Below are 14,319 nucleotides of genomic sequence, written 5' to 3'. Positions count from 1 at the left end.
TTTGAAGTACGCAATGTGGAGAATGCGGTCAATGTCAAAAGATCAAAATCAAAAGAGACGGGATAAATCGATAAAACCCGGTCATTAAGTCATAGTGCATTAGGTTATCAAAGTTCATTAGAGTGTTTGATAGCTGAGTGTTTGGTATTAAGCTTATTGACGTTCAGTTTAGGAGCCGAATTACGTATAGTTTTAGAATCTAACTGAAACTGCACGATGAAACTGCACCGAAAAAAAAACAGAAAAAAAGTCGGTCAATTTGTCTGATTTTTTTCTGATTCAATCCCGGTGTGCATCAAGTGCGTCAACGGCGGCTTTTTTTCCAGCAATCTGCTGGCTATGTTTTTATTTAAATGAGCCATTTCAAGCAGTTGCTACATGCTGCAAAGTTGACACATCATTTTTTGCATGACATTTTTTCAATCTTTACATGTATTCAATCGATTTTCATTGGCAGTAGCGTTCTTAGTTTTTTGTTCTTTTGAATATTAATCTACGAGACGTTTCAGTTCTTTGAGCCTCTTAGAGTTATCTTTTTCTTGAATTTTTATTTTGGTTTTCCGGTTTATGATGGACTAACTTTTCATGTAAACTTTTGCTGGCATCAAAAATGGATGTTTTGAATTTCGATTGTTTTTTAAATAGGTTTATTAAAGTCGGTTTTTTTAGAAATGGTGAATTCCCTTGAGTGAATTTTTAATTGCTCTCAAATGAAGTTTGTAGTAATTATGTTAATCCTGTGGTCTTTTTATGCGATTTTTTGCTCGCGGTTTTTAAATAGGTTAAAATCGGTTTTTTTAGAAATGCTGAATTCCCTTGAGTGAGTTAATTGCTCTCGAACGAAGTTTGTAGCAATTATATTAGTCCTGTCGGTCTTTTTTCGCTTGACCAATCTTTCGTCTTGCCCATGTGACTTTCGTCCTCAAAATGGGATAAACAGGTAGCGCTTAGCGATCATTAAGTGCTCTTAGAGCCTTTCAGCTCACTAGTCTTCAACTTATACTTATGATGCGAAGGACGGTTCTTTGAGATTGACTCCCCCCTCCCTCCCACGGGTGTTTCCCCCCCCCCCCGCCCCTCCCTCCCTCCCACGGTTGTTCCCCCCCCCCACTGTTGCCACCCCATCAGCCCCCGGTGCACCCCCCCCCCCGGCTGCTCTCACTTACGCCCCTTCAATTAAGCTAAAGCTAGCCTGACAACCGTGCCCAGCTACTGACGAAGCCAAACGCTCGCTGGTCATTTGAGAGCAATTCGCCCGACGTTAGTCGGTTATGTTTTCATTTTTGCTGTTATTTTTTTTGGCCTACCCCACAAACTTTTCCCCGAGTGGTCTTGAATAGCTGGTCGCATTCCTCAAGTATCCATGTGACCCGTTTTATTGTTTTTTAATTTTTGCGAAATCCTCTAGCAAGAAAGAATTTATTATGTCGCTGATTTTTTAACCACATGCTTTTTTGAATTAGAAATTTATTTTGTATAAAGTTATTTCGTTCCTTCTTTCTTCGATCGGCAATTTCTTAACCTTAGACTATGAGATTAGAAATTTGATGTCTTCATTTTAGAGCCAATATCCTCACCATTTGTGGCAAGTTTTCCCATCGCAATGGACACACCGGACCTCATTGACCTACTGAGGGTGAGTAGATAGATGTCTTTTGCGCTCGGAATGCTATTTCTGATAAAGAAATTGATCTTCGCCAAAAAAGTTGTTGATCTAATCTATTGTTGCTAGACTGTTAAGTTCTTACAAATTAGAGCAGAGTAGTATTACCAAGTTATTTTTGTCATTAGTTTTTCCACCTGGAGAGAGCTCGAAATTTCATAAAAGACATTATTGCTGCTTTGTCAGCAATTTTTTAAATAACCCAGCTTAAGAAAGCCTATCATAATTGGTACTTGGCTATATGCAGTCTATGTTTAATTATTCTCCAATTAAGTTTCTAGCAATTATTTTAGTCCTGTTTTCTTTCTATGCGCTAAAAAATTAGCAAAATTTAATTCGGAAAATAAGATTTGATATCTAATTTAAAAGATGATTGATATTTGTATGTGTTTTAGAGTGAATGGACAGAACTGTTCAAAACGATGAAGCGCAATGATAAGGTGAGATACTCTTTCAGTTCTTGGGTTTTTTAACCAGATTGTGTGAAAAAAACCTCGTATTTTGTTCTGATGATAGTTTGAGCGATCTAATAAGAGTCAGTACTAGTCGTTACAGTTATTAATAGCCGCACAGCGATAGCTGGGGCTATTATTGGCCTTCTCTTGGTTTTTTTACGACTCGAAGAGGAGTATTGGTTTTCTCTCGATCTTTTTACGACTCGAAGAGCAGTATTGGAGAAGTCCTTTTTTTAATCAATTTTATTGGAGTGATTTTTGAAGCGGGAAATGAAACGCGTGAAAATATTGGAAATGCGTGGAAATGAAACGCGGAGCGGAAAGAGAGTGGTTTTTGTTCATACCGCTGTTTTTGAGAGAGCGAGAAATTGATGTGTGAAAAAATTTTCTCTAAGTGAGCGAAAATTTTTTGTTCACGTGTGGCATTTTAAAGCAATTTTTTTCATTTACTTTGGTTAAGAGGTTTGGTTATGCTTTTGTTTTAATTTTAGGCTGGTTTCGATGGTGGTTTGAAGGTTTCTGGAAATTAATATGAATTTTATGATAATTCGGAGGTTTTTAATGTATTTTGCTGATTTTCGGGCTAATTTTTGCGTTTTTTTGACGATTATTTTGTTTTACTGGCTCAAATGGGCATTGAAGAAACCACTTCTAATTGAGCAATTTTATGATAACAATTGTTTACAGTTTTGTGGGTAAGAATCATTTTTTGTTGAGAAATATGACAAAAAAATAGCGAAAATTGGAACTATTTTTCTTAATTTTTTGCAGTTTTTTTTTGTTTTTAGCTAATTTTCTTTGCCTATTATGACTTGCTTACTGCGAGCATCTGGATACCCTATTGGCTGAAGGGAATTGTTCTTTGCATTTATGTGTTTTTGAAATATTAAAAATTTTAGTAACTTTTTCCAGTTTTTCAGTGAAATTTGTTTTTAAGAGCTTTTTTTCATAATTTTAGCCTAAAGTTTTTTTCAAAATTCACTTAAGTGGTTTTGTAAGTACTAGTTGTTTTGATGAATTTATTTTGGCAGAGATAGTTTTTTCGGGATCTCAATTTATAACAAAATTTGATCAGATTTATCATATTTTAAACAGATTTGATTTTATTGTTTTTACTTTTTTGTTTCATGACTTTGTTTCAAGAAAATCATAAAAAAGTGAAGGCACGTTTTGTTTGATGAGTAATTGTATGGCGTTTAAATGGATTTTCACTTCGAGTCGTTTCCGGAACTCTTCCGGCTATGTTTTTTTACAGGAAGTAGATTTGTTCACGCGGCATTTTGACCTAAAAGCAAAAATGAGAAAAGCTGCCTTGGTGAACAGATTTTTGCTAAACGAGAGAAGTTTTTGATCATGCGCTGCGTTTAGTGAATGACTTTTTGACTTTGAAAAGTAGTTTTTGACTGAATTACACATATAGATGACCATTTTTAGCCGTTTTTTCGTCTAAGTGGCCAAATTTTTTTGCTTTTAATTTGGTTTCTTGTGGAAATAATTTTTATTCGATACTATAATGAAATGTCAAACTCGGAAAATGATACCACAGTGTTTTGCAGAGTGTGAAAATGCGTTTCAAATGACAATTGGCCCAGATTTCTTTATTTTTTTGGTTAATTTTTGGCTTTTTTCTATTAATTTTTTCATTTTTTGGGCTCAACAGTCTTTTTTGTCAGAAATCAGTTAATATGGCAACTTCTATTGGATAATTCATATACTCAGCGCCCCTTTCTACCTCGATGTAATTTTGTTTTATAAAACTGTACATATGCTAATCCGATTTTGGTAGTTTTTTCCGATTTTTGTCAGTTTTTTTGTTTGTATTTTGGTTGTAATTGTTAGAAATAGTATTTTGTTCAACGTGAGGGACTAATTTCATTTCAGTAAAAATTTAATCATTTTCTGGCGTTAAGTTTTTGAAAACCAGTTAAATATTTTTCATAAATGGAGTTTTAAAAGTTTTTTGGCCATTTTTGGGCAAAATATTTCAATGTTTCGTATTTCTGAATTCTGCTTTTTCCCATGTTTTTGTTCTCCTCAGGAGGATAGATCTTTGTATCGGATGTCTAGTTATCTTTTCTATGTCTTGAATGCCGAACAATGAAATGTATTTGTTTTTCTTGATTTTTTTAAATTGATTTTTAACTTTCAAAAATCAAGAGTGTGTTTTTGTTACGGTGTTCCTTACATTGTGCCCGTATTCTTCATATTCTAGTTAGTATCATTCTAGCGTTGTCCTGGCACCTGCATTTGTTTTCGGTATATTGATTTTTTCAATTGTTAAAATTGAGTGATTTCAGCTTTTTCTTAGATTTTCATCATTTCTTTGGTTTGCAATTTTTTTTTCATAAGGTAGTACTGAGTGTTTGATAGCAAGCCTTTTCCAAAATTTCCACTTATGACTATTTATTTCAACTTTCTTCCGGCCTTGGTATTAATTTAAACGATTTTTTGCCTTTGAATATTCTTCTGCTGCTTATGTCTTTTCGATGATCAATTTTATTTTTGAATTAGTTTGAAATATTGTCCAGCATATGTACAACAAGGAGCAAGTGTGTGTTGTATTTTGTCTTAATTGTAGTGATTACAAGTGTAATTATAGGTGTTTTCTGTTTTTAAATTTGAATTATATAAATGATTTAAGGACTTAACTTAGTTTCTAAGATTATTATCTGCCGTTTGCTTTCGCGATCTTCTTCAGATTAGAATCATGAATTATTTGAGGGCAATTGATAACCTTGTCAGCTTTTTCAGACTATCAGTTTTATGACGACCTTAATTATTTCGGATTCTTTAACGTTACCAAACGTTTTCAGTAATATAAAATTTTGCTGCATTTTGTTTCTCTTGGTGACAATGGTTCAAGTTTCACCAATTTTTAGAGCAGACCTGGAGAGGCAGTGAGTTAATGGTTTAATACAAAGGGTAGTGGCTTCCGCTGCAATTACGGTTAGTGAAGTTTTGACGCTTCGAGTCGCTTCCGGAATTCTTCCGGCTAGGTTTTTTTATTTCGTCGTCATGATTTTTGTTACGACAATATGACGTCACAGCCACTTTTTGTTCATTCGTTCATGCAATTTCAACTGAATTGCATGTGTGACGTCATTTTTCGCTCTTAAAGGAGCGAGTTTTTTTCATGCGCGTGATTAAATTTTTGGTCATACTTGACTTACCTCACTCTCAAAAATGACTTCCTCAATTTGAAATTGACTTTTATTTACTTTAATTCAAAGAGATAAGGTCAAATGGGTGTGTGTCACTCTAATTGAAGGTTATTTGAGATCAGCTAATAGAGGCAGCAATATCTTATACAGATTTTTAATCAAAATATAACAGATCAGCCTTCAATGAAAAGATGAATTTTTTGGTCTGGCTTTTTTACTGTTTTTTTTTTCACTGCCGATCTACGAATCTATTGCGGCTATTTTCTGGCAATCTGCCAGCTATGTTAATTTACTATCGCAAAAGTGAAAAAAAAACGTTCATAATTGATGTTCATCTTGTTCCGGGAAAGGCAGCAGTTACTAATTAAATATTTAATGCTGTACTTGAGATTGAATCTATGTAACAGTTCATTTTTGTTTAGAAAGACCCAGTGATACTTCGCAATAGCTTCAAAACCCTCTTCCTCCAAACAGTTTACCCTATCATGTACTCCTACGCCTTGCCAAAATTCGCTCTGAATGATCAAGAGGCCTTAAGTGTTAGTAGAAATGACATTATGTGGAAGAAACAAGCGTTGTCATTTGTATATCTGCAAATTGTGTGGACTTTCTCGCGAACCTATGCTTTTGCATTTGAAAAAAAAACAAGAATTAACAATTCTCGATGAAAAAGCAATACAAATAGACTAAATTAAAATCTTTTTCGGCAATGTTGAAGCTTCTTTATTGTAGATATGAAGCAAAATGTTCCCTCCTTTCTTGATTTATGCTGAGTCACTTTTTATACAATTATCAAGATCCATCTTTGAGATGAAAATTTTTCCTATATGTAATGATATTTTGAAAGTACAGTTTTTAAAGCTAGAAAGTTACAAATCGAAGCCGTGCATTTAAAAACTATTAACTTTGTTTGCTGAGACAATTTCTAAATTGACACCGGAACAGGTGAAAATATTTCGGCTTCAATATGCGCTTATAAGTGTTCAAAGTTCCTTTTAAAATGTTAATTATCATGAATCGGTCAAAATTCGAGAACTTAATTGAACTAACTATAGCAAATCATTTTTTGATATTGAATGACCACAACTTGTTTCCTCAATGGCTACGAGCATATTTTTCGACAGAAATGAGGCATTTTATAGAGAGATAGGTTTAATTGCATGGAACGTCAAATTCACAATTTTATAAGAGTCTTTTTTCTGAATGTTTTGAATCAGAACTTCTCGATCTGAAATAATCTTGATTAAAAATGTTTTTGATACTATTATAGCCGCTAAAGTAGTTTAAATTGGTAATATTTGTTTTCAAAACGTCAAAATTTTTTTAATTGTATCATTCTAAAAATTGTTTTCTTGGAGCTTGATGAACCCCATAAACATTATTAATTGCTGTCAAAAGAATTTTGTAGCAGTTATATCAGTCCCGTGGGGTTTTTTAATGCCATTTTTTGCTTGACCAATTTTTCTGGCTCTTTCGTCCTCAAAGATAACCCTCCTAAACTAGTAACCCCCGAATAGCATCAAGTTTTCTTAGAGCCTTACTACAATCAACGTATCCGATTCACCGATACTGTTTTGGAGACGTAAATTCATGTTGTGAAAGGTAGTTCTTAACAATTTGAACCCACCCCCACCCAGTACACACGTAACACCGCACACTCGACAGCCGTATGAGAGCAATTTGCTCGAAGTTGGTTATTTAAAAGATTTATAGCAACAGTTGTATCCACGTCTCTTTTATGCAAATTTTCTGCTTGACTATTGGACGGCAGGATTTTTTCCTTGTCCTTGAATTTTCGAGTTTTTTAAACGTAATTTGCTATTATTCAATTTTCTTCTCAGTAATTTTTGTCGTGAAGATTTCTGATGCGACCATCTGACGTAACAATCATTTCATCTGTTTTTTATTCATTCGTTCATGCAATTTCAACTGAATTGCGTGCGTGACGTCAATTGTCGCTCTTAGTGGAGGTTGTTTTGTTCATTCGTTTGATTAAGTTTTTGGTGACACATGACTTACTTCAATCTCAAAACCGACTTCCTCTCTATGAAATTGACTTTTCTTCATTTTAATTCAAAAAGATAAAGTCAAGTGAGGCGTGTCGCTGTGATTGATGTTTATTTGAGAGCAGCTAATAGAAGCAGAAAATAAGTTAAAAAGATTCTTAACCAAAATATGTCGTCTCAGCTTTTAATAAGAGGAAGTTTTGTTTTTGGTCTGCTTCTTATGCGATCTTTTACAGACTGTAGATCTACGAAGCTATTGCGGCTATTTTTGGCAAATTGCCAGGTATGTTTTTAATTGAGGCTAAATTATTGTAAGTAATGTACAATAAGTAACCGTCGACAGGGGTACAAGCATCAATCTAATCCCCGTAGAAACCTGCACTGTTTCCTAAGGAGGGTAATCCTCATAAACGAAAGCGTTGATCCAAAATTTAAAGTTGTATAAATTGTTTCAGGAGAGGTGGAGGTTGATCAAGGAGTTGATAACAGAAACTAAGAAGTCGGCCTTGTCTCTATTGACTTCTTCCAACATACAGTACAAGCCGTTCCTCATACAAGAGACAGCATGTGACGTCATCAACACATTCGCTGCACTCGAGGCTCATGCCTCATAGACCTTTCTTACGAAAATTAATTCTCAACAGAACCGGGATGCGTAAAATAATTAGAAGTTGTGTATGCCCATGCATGGTTCTCGGAACCCTAACCACCTCAGAAAACAAGCAAAGTTTGTCAAACTGGTATCTGTACTACTTGCAGATTTCTCTTGAAATTTATCTATCGATTCTGAAACTTGGAAATCTTAATTAGATAACTGTTTATAGACGTCATTGTATAAATTGTAAATATGTAATTTTTGTTGTACATTTTGTTCCATAACTGAGCTTAATTGATTGTCAGAAAAATTGATTGGTGTAGACGTAATGAGAAACGATGCCATTCTTTGCGTGGATACTTCTCTTTAGAATCGCTCTCAAAAAAGAACGCGGCAAATTTTTGTTGATAATTTGGTATTTTATAATCGGTGTATGTGATCCTCTTGTCAAAGAAAATAATGAGAACGCGTTGTACTGAACTTTGAACATTATTCACCCGTAGAAGCTTTGTGCCAATACGGCAATAAAAATTTCGAAAGATTTAATGTTTCTGTGGTCTATTAACATAAAAGATCTATTTTCTTTTTGTTTTTTTTTAATTGGCACAGATTTTGTCACCCAATGCGAGGGCACGGCCTGTTAAAATTGTTATTTTTGTCTTGCCCAATAAGCGCCGAGTGCGATAACAATTGGGCAACTATAACATATTCCTCTGGGAAATTGGGAAAAAAGAAAACTGAAAGAGTAAGAACAGCGAAGATCTTTTTTTTGCTAATTAAGGAAATCGAGTTAAGATCTCTATAAAATTAAACCGTGGCAGGGCAAATTTTAACCATGACTAAAAGGCGCCACTTTTAGCATGTTTTCTTGCTCCTGACCATCAAATAGGACTTGACTTGCATTACTTCATAATTTTAGAAAGAATACTTTTTAGAGAATTAGTTTTGTTGCTGTAATAAGATTTATGTACAAACAACGTGGACAAAGTTTTAATTTTTGAAAAGATTTTTGAGCTCAATTTTTCACCACGTTTTGGTTTCAGATTTGTTTGTGTGTTGGAGTTTGAGGTCTGCTAAGTGTTTCAAATATTGCTAAATCTTACAAAGCGATGCCCGAACCGGTCAAGGTCAATGGCGCAACAGAGTGTGGACCTCCGGCTGCTAAGCTCCAGGCAGTATCTCTTTCGGACATGACCAGCGAAGACTACTTCGAAGATTCCTACGCACATTTCGGAGTACACGAGGAACTACTCAAAGATGAAGTTCGAGCTCTGACGTATAAAAACGCGATTTTGTACAACACCCATTTGTTCAAAGACAAGGTGGTTTTAGACGTTGGCTGTGGTCTGGGGTTGCTGTCACTGTTTGCAGCAAAAGCTGGCGCTAAGCATGTATACGGTGTTGATATGTCCAATATCTTAGATCATGCATCGCATATTGTCAAAGACAACAATCTGCAAGATAAAATTACCCTCATCAAAGGGAAAATTGAGGACGTTTCATTGCCTGTTGACAAGGTGGATATAATTCTCTCCGAGTGGATGGGATTTTGTCTATTTTACGATTCAACTCTGAAAGCCGTCTTATATGCCAGAGACAAATATTTGAAGCCAGGTGGTCTTATGTTCCCAGACCGGGCGTCGCTTTATCTTACCGCAATAGAGGACAAATCGTACAAAGACCAGAAAATACATTGGTGGTCCTCGGTGTATGGCTTTAACATGACTAGCATCCGAGATACTGCATTGCAGGAACCTCTTGTTGACGTTGTGGAACCGCAACAGGTTGTTACCAGTCCGTGTCTGTTGAGAGAGGTTGACCTCTATACTGCTGTCATGAAAGACCACATGGACTTCACAGTTCCATTCAATCTTATGATGAAGCAAAACGATAACGTACATGCCTTTGTAGCATTCTTCAACGTTGAGTTCACTAAATGTCATAAAAGGACTGGCTTCACCACTAGTCCGGAGGCAAACTATACTCACTGGAAGCAAACTGTGTTCTACTTAACCGATTTCTTGACCGCTAAGAAAGGCGAAGAGGTCTGCGGAGTGTTTGGGATCAAACAGAATCCAGAGAACCCCAAAGAAGTTGACTTCCAGCTGGATCTAGACTTTACTGGAGAAATATCCACTCTGAAAGAGTCTCTCACATTCAAAATGCGCTAGACTGGAGTCAAGTTGTTTTCATGTTGTGTTGATAAATTGATTCATCTCTCCTGATTTCTATGATGATGCAAGCAATATGGTTAGAAGTTTAATTTATGTCGACTTTCTTTGCTTCGTCTGTTTTCACTTAGGCGCCAACGTAGTAAGTTGCTAATGTTGTGCAATAAATTACATAAAGATCTTCAGTTGACATCAATTTCGAATAAAAACATCAATATCAGAAGAATATATCAGTTAAGAACCAGCAACAGACATTTATTCTTCTTGACATTGAAAAACGTTCATACAAAATTCATATAAACGTTCAAACGTTCATACATTTTTCATTTTCTGTTTTTCAGGTTAAAATGAGAGGTACAATATCCTTGATCTTTATTTTTTCTCAAATATGAATTCTGCAATTTCTAATTTGTCAAACGAACTGCAAAGCAGACTCTTTGCGGTGATCGGGGGACCGCATAAACTCCAATATTACGTCAGTTTTAACAACTCCTTTCTCTTTTCTCAACTTCGCCAAGAATTGGCTCAACCTTTCATAAGAGTCGAATTAAACAGCAGCAGTTATTCTATCAATCTAGTCGATGAAAAGGGACAAGTTGTGAACAGTTTTGAATGTTCGTACGATGATCTGGAATTCCTGGAGTGTCTTGTCGCTGGTGAGATTCCATCATGCGTTTTGGACTTGTTGTTAAACTCAGCAGCTCCAAAACTCCTATGGAATGGAATAATATTTGCAGAGCTTTCGGCTGAAGGAACAGAAGAAAAATTCACGACTGTTCTAAAATTTACTCACGAGGTTTTAATGGTTTATCTCAAGAGTTTGAAAACGGCGGAGACCAAATGTGCGTCTAAATTTGTTCTGGATTCAAGCGACGTTGATGTCCAATTTGAAAAGGAGCTTCTAGTCAGCCTCAACCCAGAATTGGACCTTGACGTCAAAAAAGACCCCATATCAGCGAAGCAAGTCGATGAAGTTAAAAGTAGTTCAGTTGTTAGAGTTCGTCCAGATTGGCGAAAACTGTTAGCATCGCGTGTAAAAACAAAACAACTTCATTCTATTAATCAACTTAGAGTTTTTAAACCTTCTCGATCGGCACTGTTTCTGAGAAACCATCCGCGATCAAGACCTAGAAAATCTTTTAAAGATTTGCCAATGGTTAAACCTGTGCATTCTGCGGACATCCTTGAAAAGAAGAAAGGTCAATATGACTCGTTTTACAAAGCGAAGAAAGCAAATCCGGAATCAGAAATTGATTATGAAAAAGTTATTGGCCAGAATTTATTGATAAACCCCACAGCGAATAGTTCATTTATTGTACCCGAAGAGAAACATACAATAGAAGCATTTGGATCCAGTCACTGTGCCGAAATTACAATTTCACGAAGAATTCCAGATAACTTTTTTGTGGGTGAATTGCGGGTTATACAACGAACGAATCAAAATCGAAGCAATATTTCAAATCCCGGAGCAGGAGCGACAAATTTACCTTTCCTTAACGAGAAATGTTGTCGTTTTGAGCTTGGCTCACGAGCTACAGTTAACAGATATCTATTTGAGTATGTTAGGATGATTTCAGAAAGAGATCGCACGCCGAAACATACGGTGACAAATTTACGCAAAAATCATGCCACGATTTAAATTTATATGTGTGAATTGAAACCAATAGAATGTGTAATTTGAAATTATTTATTTTAGTCTTTATTCAATAGCAAATTTATCTTGAAAATAAATTTTCTTCATCAAATATTTCATCTGCTAGAGAGTGCACAAAAGTTTTTGCCAAGTAGTAGCTGTTTATTAAATTGCTATTGAATGCTCTCGGTTGAAGTTTGAAAATTTTTGTCAGGTCTGCAGGTCTGGTCCATTGTTTGCCTCATCTTTTTCCCAAGCCACTTGAATCGTTTTTGACTGCCTTTTTACGTTTTGCTTCCTCATTATTGTGTGATAAAAAACCTGGGGCGTTAAGGTAAATGAGCTGGATTTGAACGTGATACTTGATGTAAGGAGAAATTTTGAGAGCTTTGATTAATCCCCACCCTATCTTGCCTCACATGCGTTTTTGCCTCACTACTCTGCTCATGTATTCCAAAAATTAAAGTAAATCATATCGGCATTACAGCAGCATAACTTGGCGCTAAGAGCAACATATTTTCGATTCCAATTTGACCCAGTTGGAGAACTCAAGGTAATCTAAAAGTACTTTCTATTAGTTTGTTTTTTCAAACAAAAATATTGCTTTTGAAAAATTAAGGCCCATATTTACACCGAAAATTGGCTGGGCGCGAATAACTTTCATGAATTTTCATAATTCTAAGACAACATAGGATGCTATTCTGACAGGATAAGTTCATTTCTCCCAAAATGCAAAACTCATTTACTCGCTCAGCAATGAAAAACTGGATACTCTGCCATATAAACTAAAAGAAACACAAGACCCAAAAAAAATCCTTCTCATCTAAAGAGTTTATTTCTGCTTCAGGTTTCAGTTGAAACTCTGTTTGTTGAAGCTTGATTGTTCATCATGTCGTGACTTGGAAATTAGTTACAATTTAGTGCCCTCGGACGAAGTTTGAAGCTATTATTGTAAACGTATTGGTCAAAATTTTGGCATAGTCGTTCCGACTGTTCGGTAGACTTTTCGGTTTTGCGTGGTCTAATTTTCTCTCTAATTCACAAATGTCAGTAGGTGAACTCAAGTATGAAAAGTGTGCCGAAATTGGTGTAATTTTTATTTTTTTCACTTTAATTTTTATTAGTGGCTATATTGTTATATAGTAACCTCTAATGACGTCATTTGAAGCCCCTTTAGTGAATTTACCCCTTCTCCCCACTCGACTGAAACAGGCTGCAATAGATTAATAGATTCGAGCTCCCACCAGTCCTTCGAGAGCAATGTTATCGACGTTAGTCGGTTATGTTTCTTGATAGTTTGTTGACTGACGCAAATTGTATTTTGTTGTGCTAGGTAATTTAATGACTTCAATTATTAATCATTGACAATTACTGTATACATTTACTCTGCCAAGTTTTGAATTGTAATGGTTTATCATTTGATTCTAGTTTGGATTTAGCTGTTCATTTGGTATTGCTCTCTAGTATCTGAGACGAACTTTCCCAAGCCTACGCCAGCAACTATCAAAACTAGCCCGTTTATTTTTGAATGTCAGTAATTTGAAATCCATAGCTGAGTGAAAGCCATTTAAAATCCATAGCTGAGTGAAAGCCATTTGAAATCCATAACCTATTACTGGTTTTTTTATCGCACCAGTTTTTACGACTTTAATTGAAGTGATATTTTTGGCCCTGTCGATTTTCTTTCAGCCTGCAAGTCTGTTATATAGCATTTGTCTAGGTGCTAGTTTTGATCACATGTAAAAGAGTGATTTTTATATTTTTGAACTATTTTCTGAATGTTTTAAATCAAATATCGTGTTTTTGTATGGTTCATTTCCAATGATCAAAAGAAATAACTTGTAGGTGCATCTGGCTACAACATTGTGGGGATTGAAAACCTTAAAACAATTTTTTCTTAGTTTTTAGAAACAAAGTTATTGGATCTTGATATTAGATCGCTTTTCCAACTGCATTTGGTCCGATCAAATCTTGACTCTTTCAAAGCTTTTGTTCAATTCTTTGGATTGCGAATAATTTCTCATTTTTTGTGCCGTTATAATGTTTATTGGCGTGAGTGTTCTTGCGGTCACTCTCTAAACAAGTTTTGCTGACTTTTAATGGAGATCCAAGCTTCACATGAAAGTTGTTTCTTGTAAGTTGGAAACAAACAAGTTAATGCACGATGTTTAAAATTTTTTTTGTGCTTTCACTGCTTATCTACGAAGTTGTCGAAGGTTTTTTCTCACAATTTCTCTTTGCCATTTTCATTCTGCCTGGCTACAATATTTTAATTGCTCTCAAACAAAGTTGTAGCAATTATATTAGTCCCGTGGTCTTTTTTATGCGATTTTTTGTGTGACCGATTGTTTGTCTGACCCATTCAACTTTTCATTCTCGAACACCGGATAAACAGTTAACGCCCAGCGGGCATTAAGTTATCTTGGAGCCTTTCAGCTCTCTAGTCTCCAAGTATGCGATTCAACAGAAACTGTTTTGGAGCCCCCATCTGAGGCTAGCATCCGTGTGCTTAAGCTGGCTACCATCATAACCAACCATGGTACTCCCCCTGTCGATTTGAATCCCCATCTCTTCTAGCCTTCACAACGCTACACCCCATTGCTTGACTCTCCCCCACACGCACCGTTCACCGCCT

At 35.6% G+C, this 14,319-nt stretch overlaps 2 protein-coding genes and 1 pseudogene across 6 annotated transcripts in view; 2 read left to right on the top strand and 1 right to left on the bottom strand.

Moving 5' to 3' along the window:
• LOC142352231 (nephrocystin-1-like) overlaps nt 1-8,194 on the top strand; it is a 181,398-nt gene extending 173,204 nt beyond the window's left edge. For all 4 annotated transcript variants that reach the window (XM_075404688.1, XM_075404686.1, XM_075404687.1 and 1 more), the window contains 4 exons: nt 1,563-1,636; nt 2,059-2,103; nt 5,702-5,818; nt 7,741-8,194. In XM_075404688.1, coding sequence (XP_075260803.1) covers nt 1,563-1,636; nt 2,059-2,103; nt 5,702-5,818; nt 7,741-7,899 — 395 coding nt within the window. In that variant the 3' untranslated portion in view covers nt 7,900-8,194. The remainder of the gene's footprint in view (nt 1-1,562; nt 1,637-2,058; nt 2,104-5,701; nt 5,819-7,740) is intronic.
• The window catches only part of LOC142352235 (nucleoporin p54-like), a 608,913-nt gene that overhangs the window by 446,352 nt on the left and 148,242 nt on the right, over nt 1-14,319 (bottom strand). The window lies entirely within an intron of this gene.
• Nucleotides 8,928-10,163, top strand: LOC142352159 (protein arginine N-methyltransferase 1 pseudogene; annotated as a pseudogene).

Source organism: Convolutriloba macropyga, chromosome 13 (genome assembly GCF_964194025.1).
Source record: "Convolutriloba macropyga chromosome 13, txConMacr16.3, whole genome shotgun sequence".
Classification (NCBI taxonomy): Eukaryota; Metazoa; Xenacoelomorpha; order Acoela; family Convolutidae; genus Convolutriloba; species Convolutriloba macropyga.
Note: the sequence above shows the minus strand (reverse complement) of the source record. Positions and strands in the feature narration are given on the sequence as shown.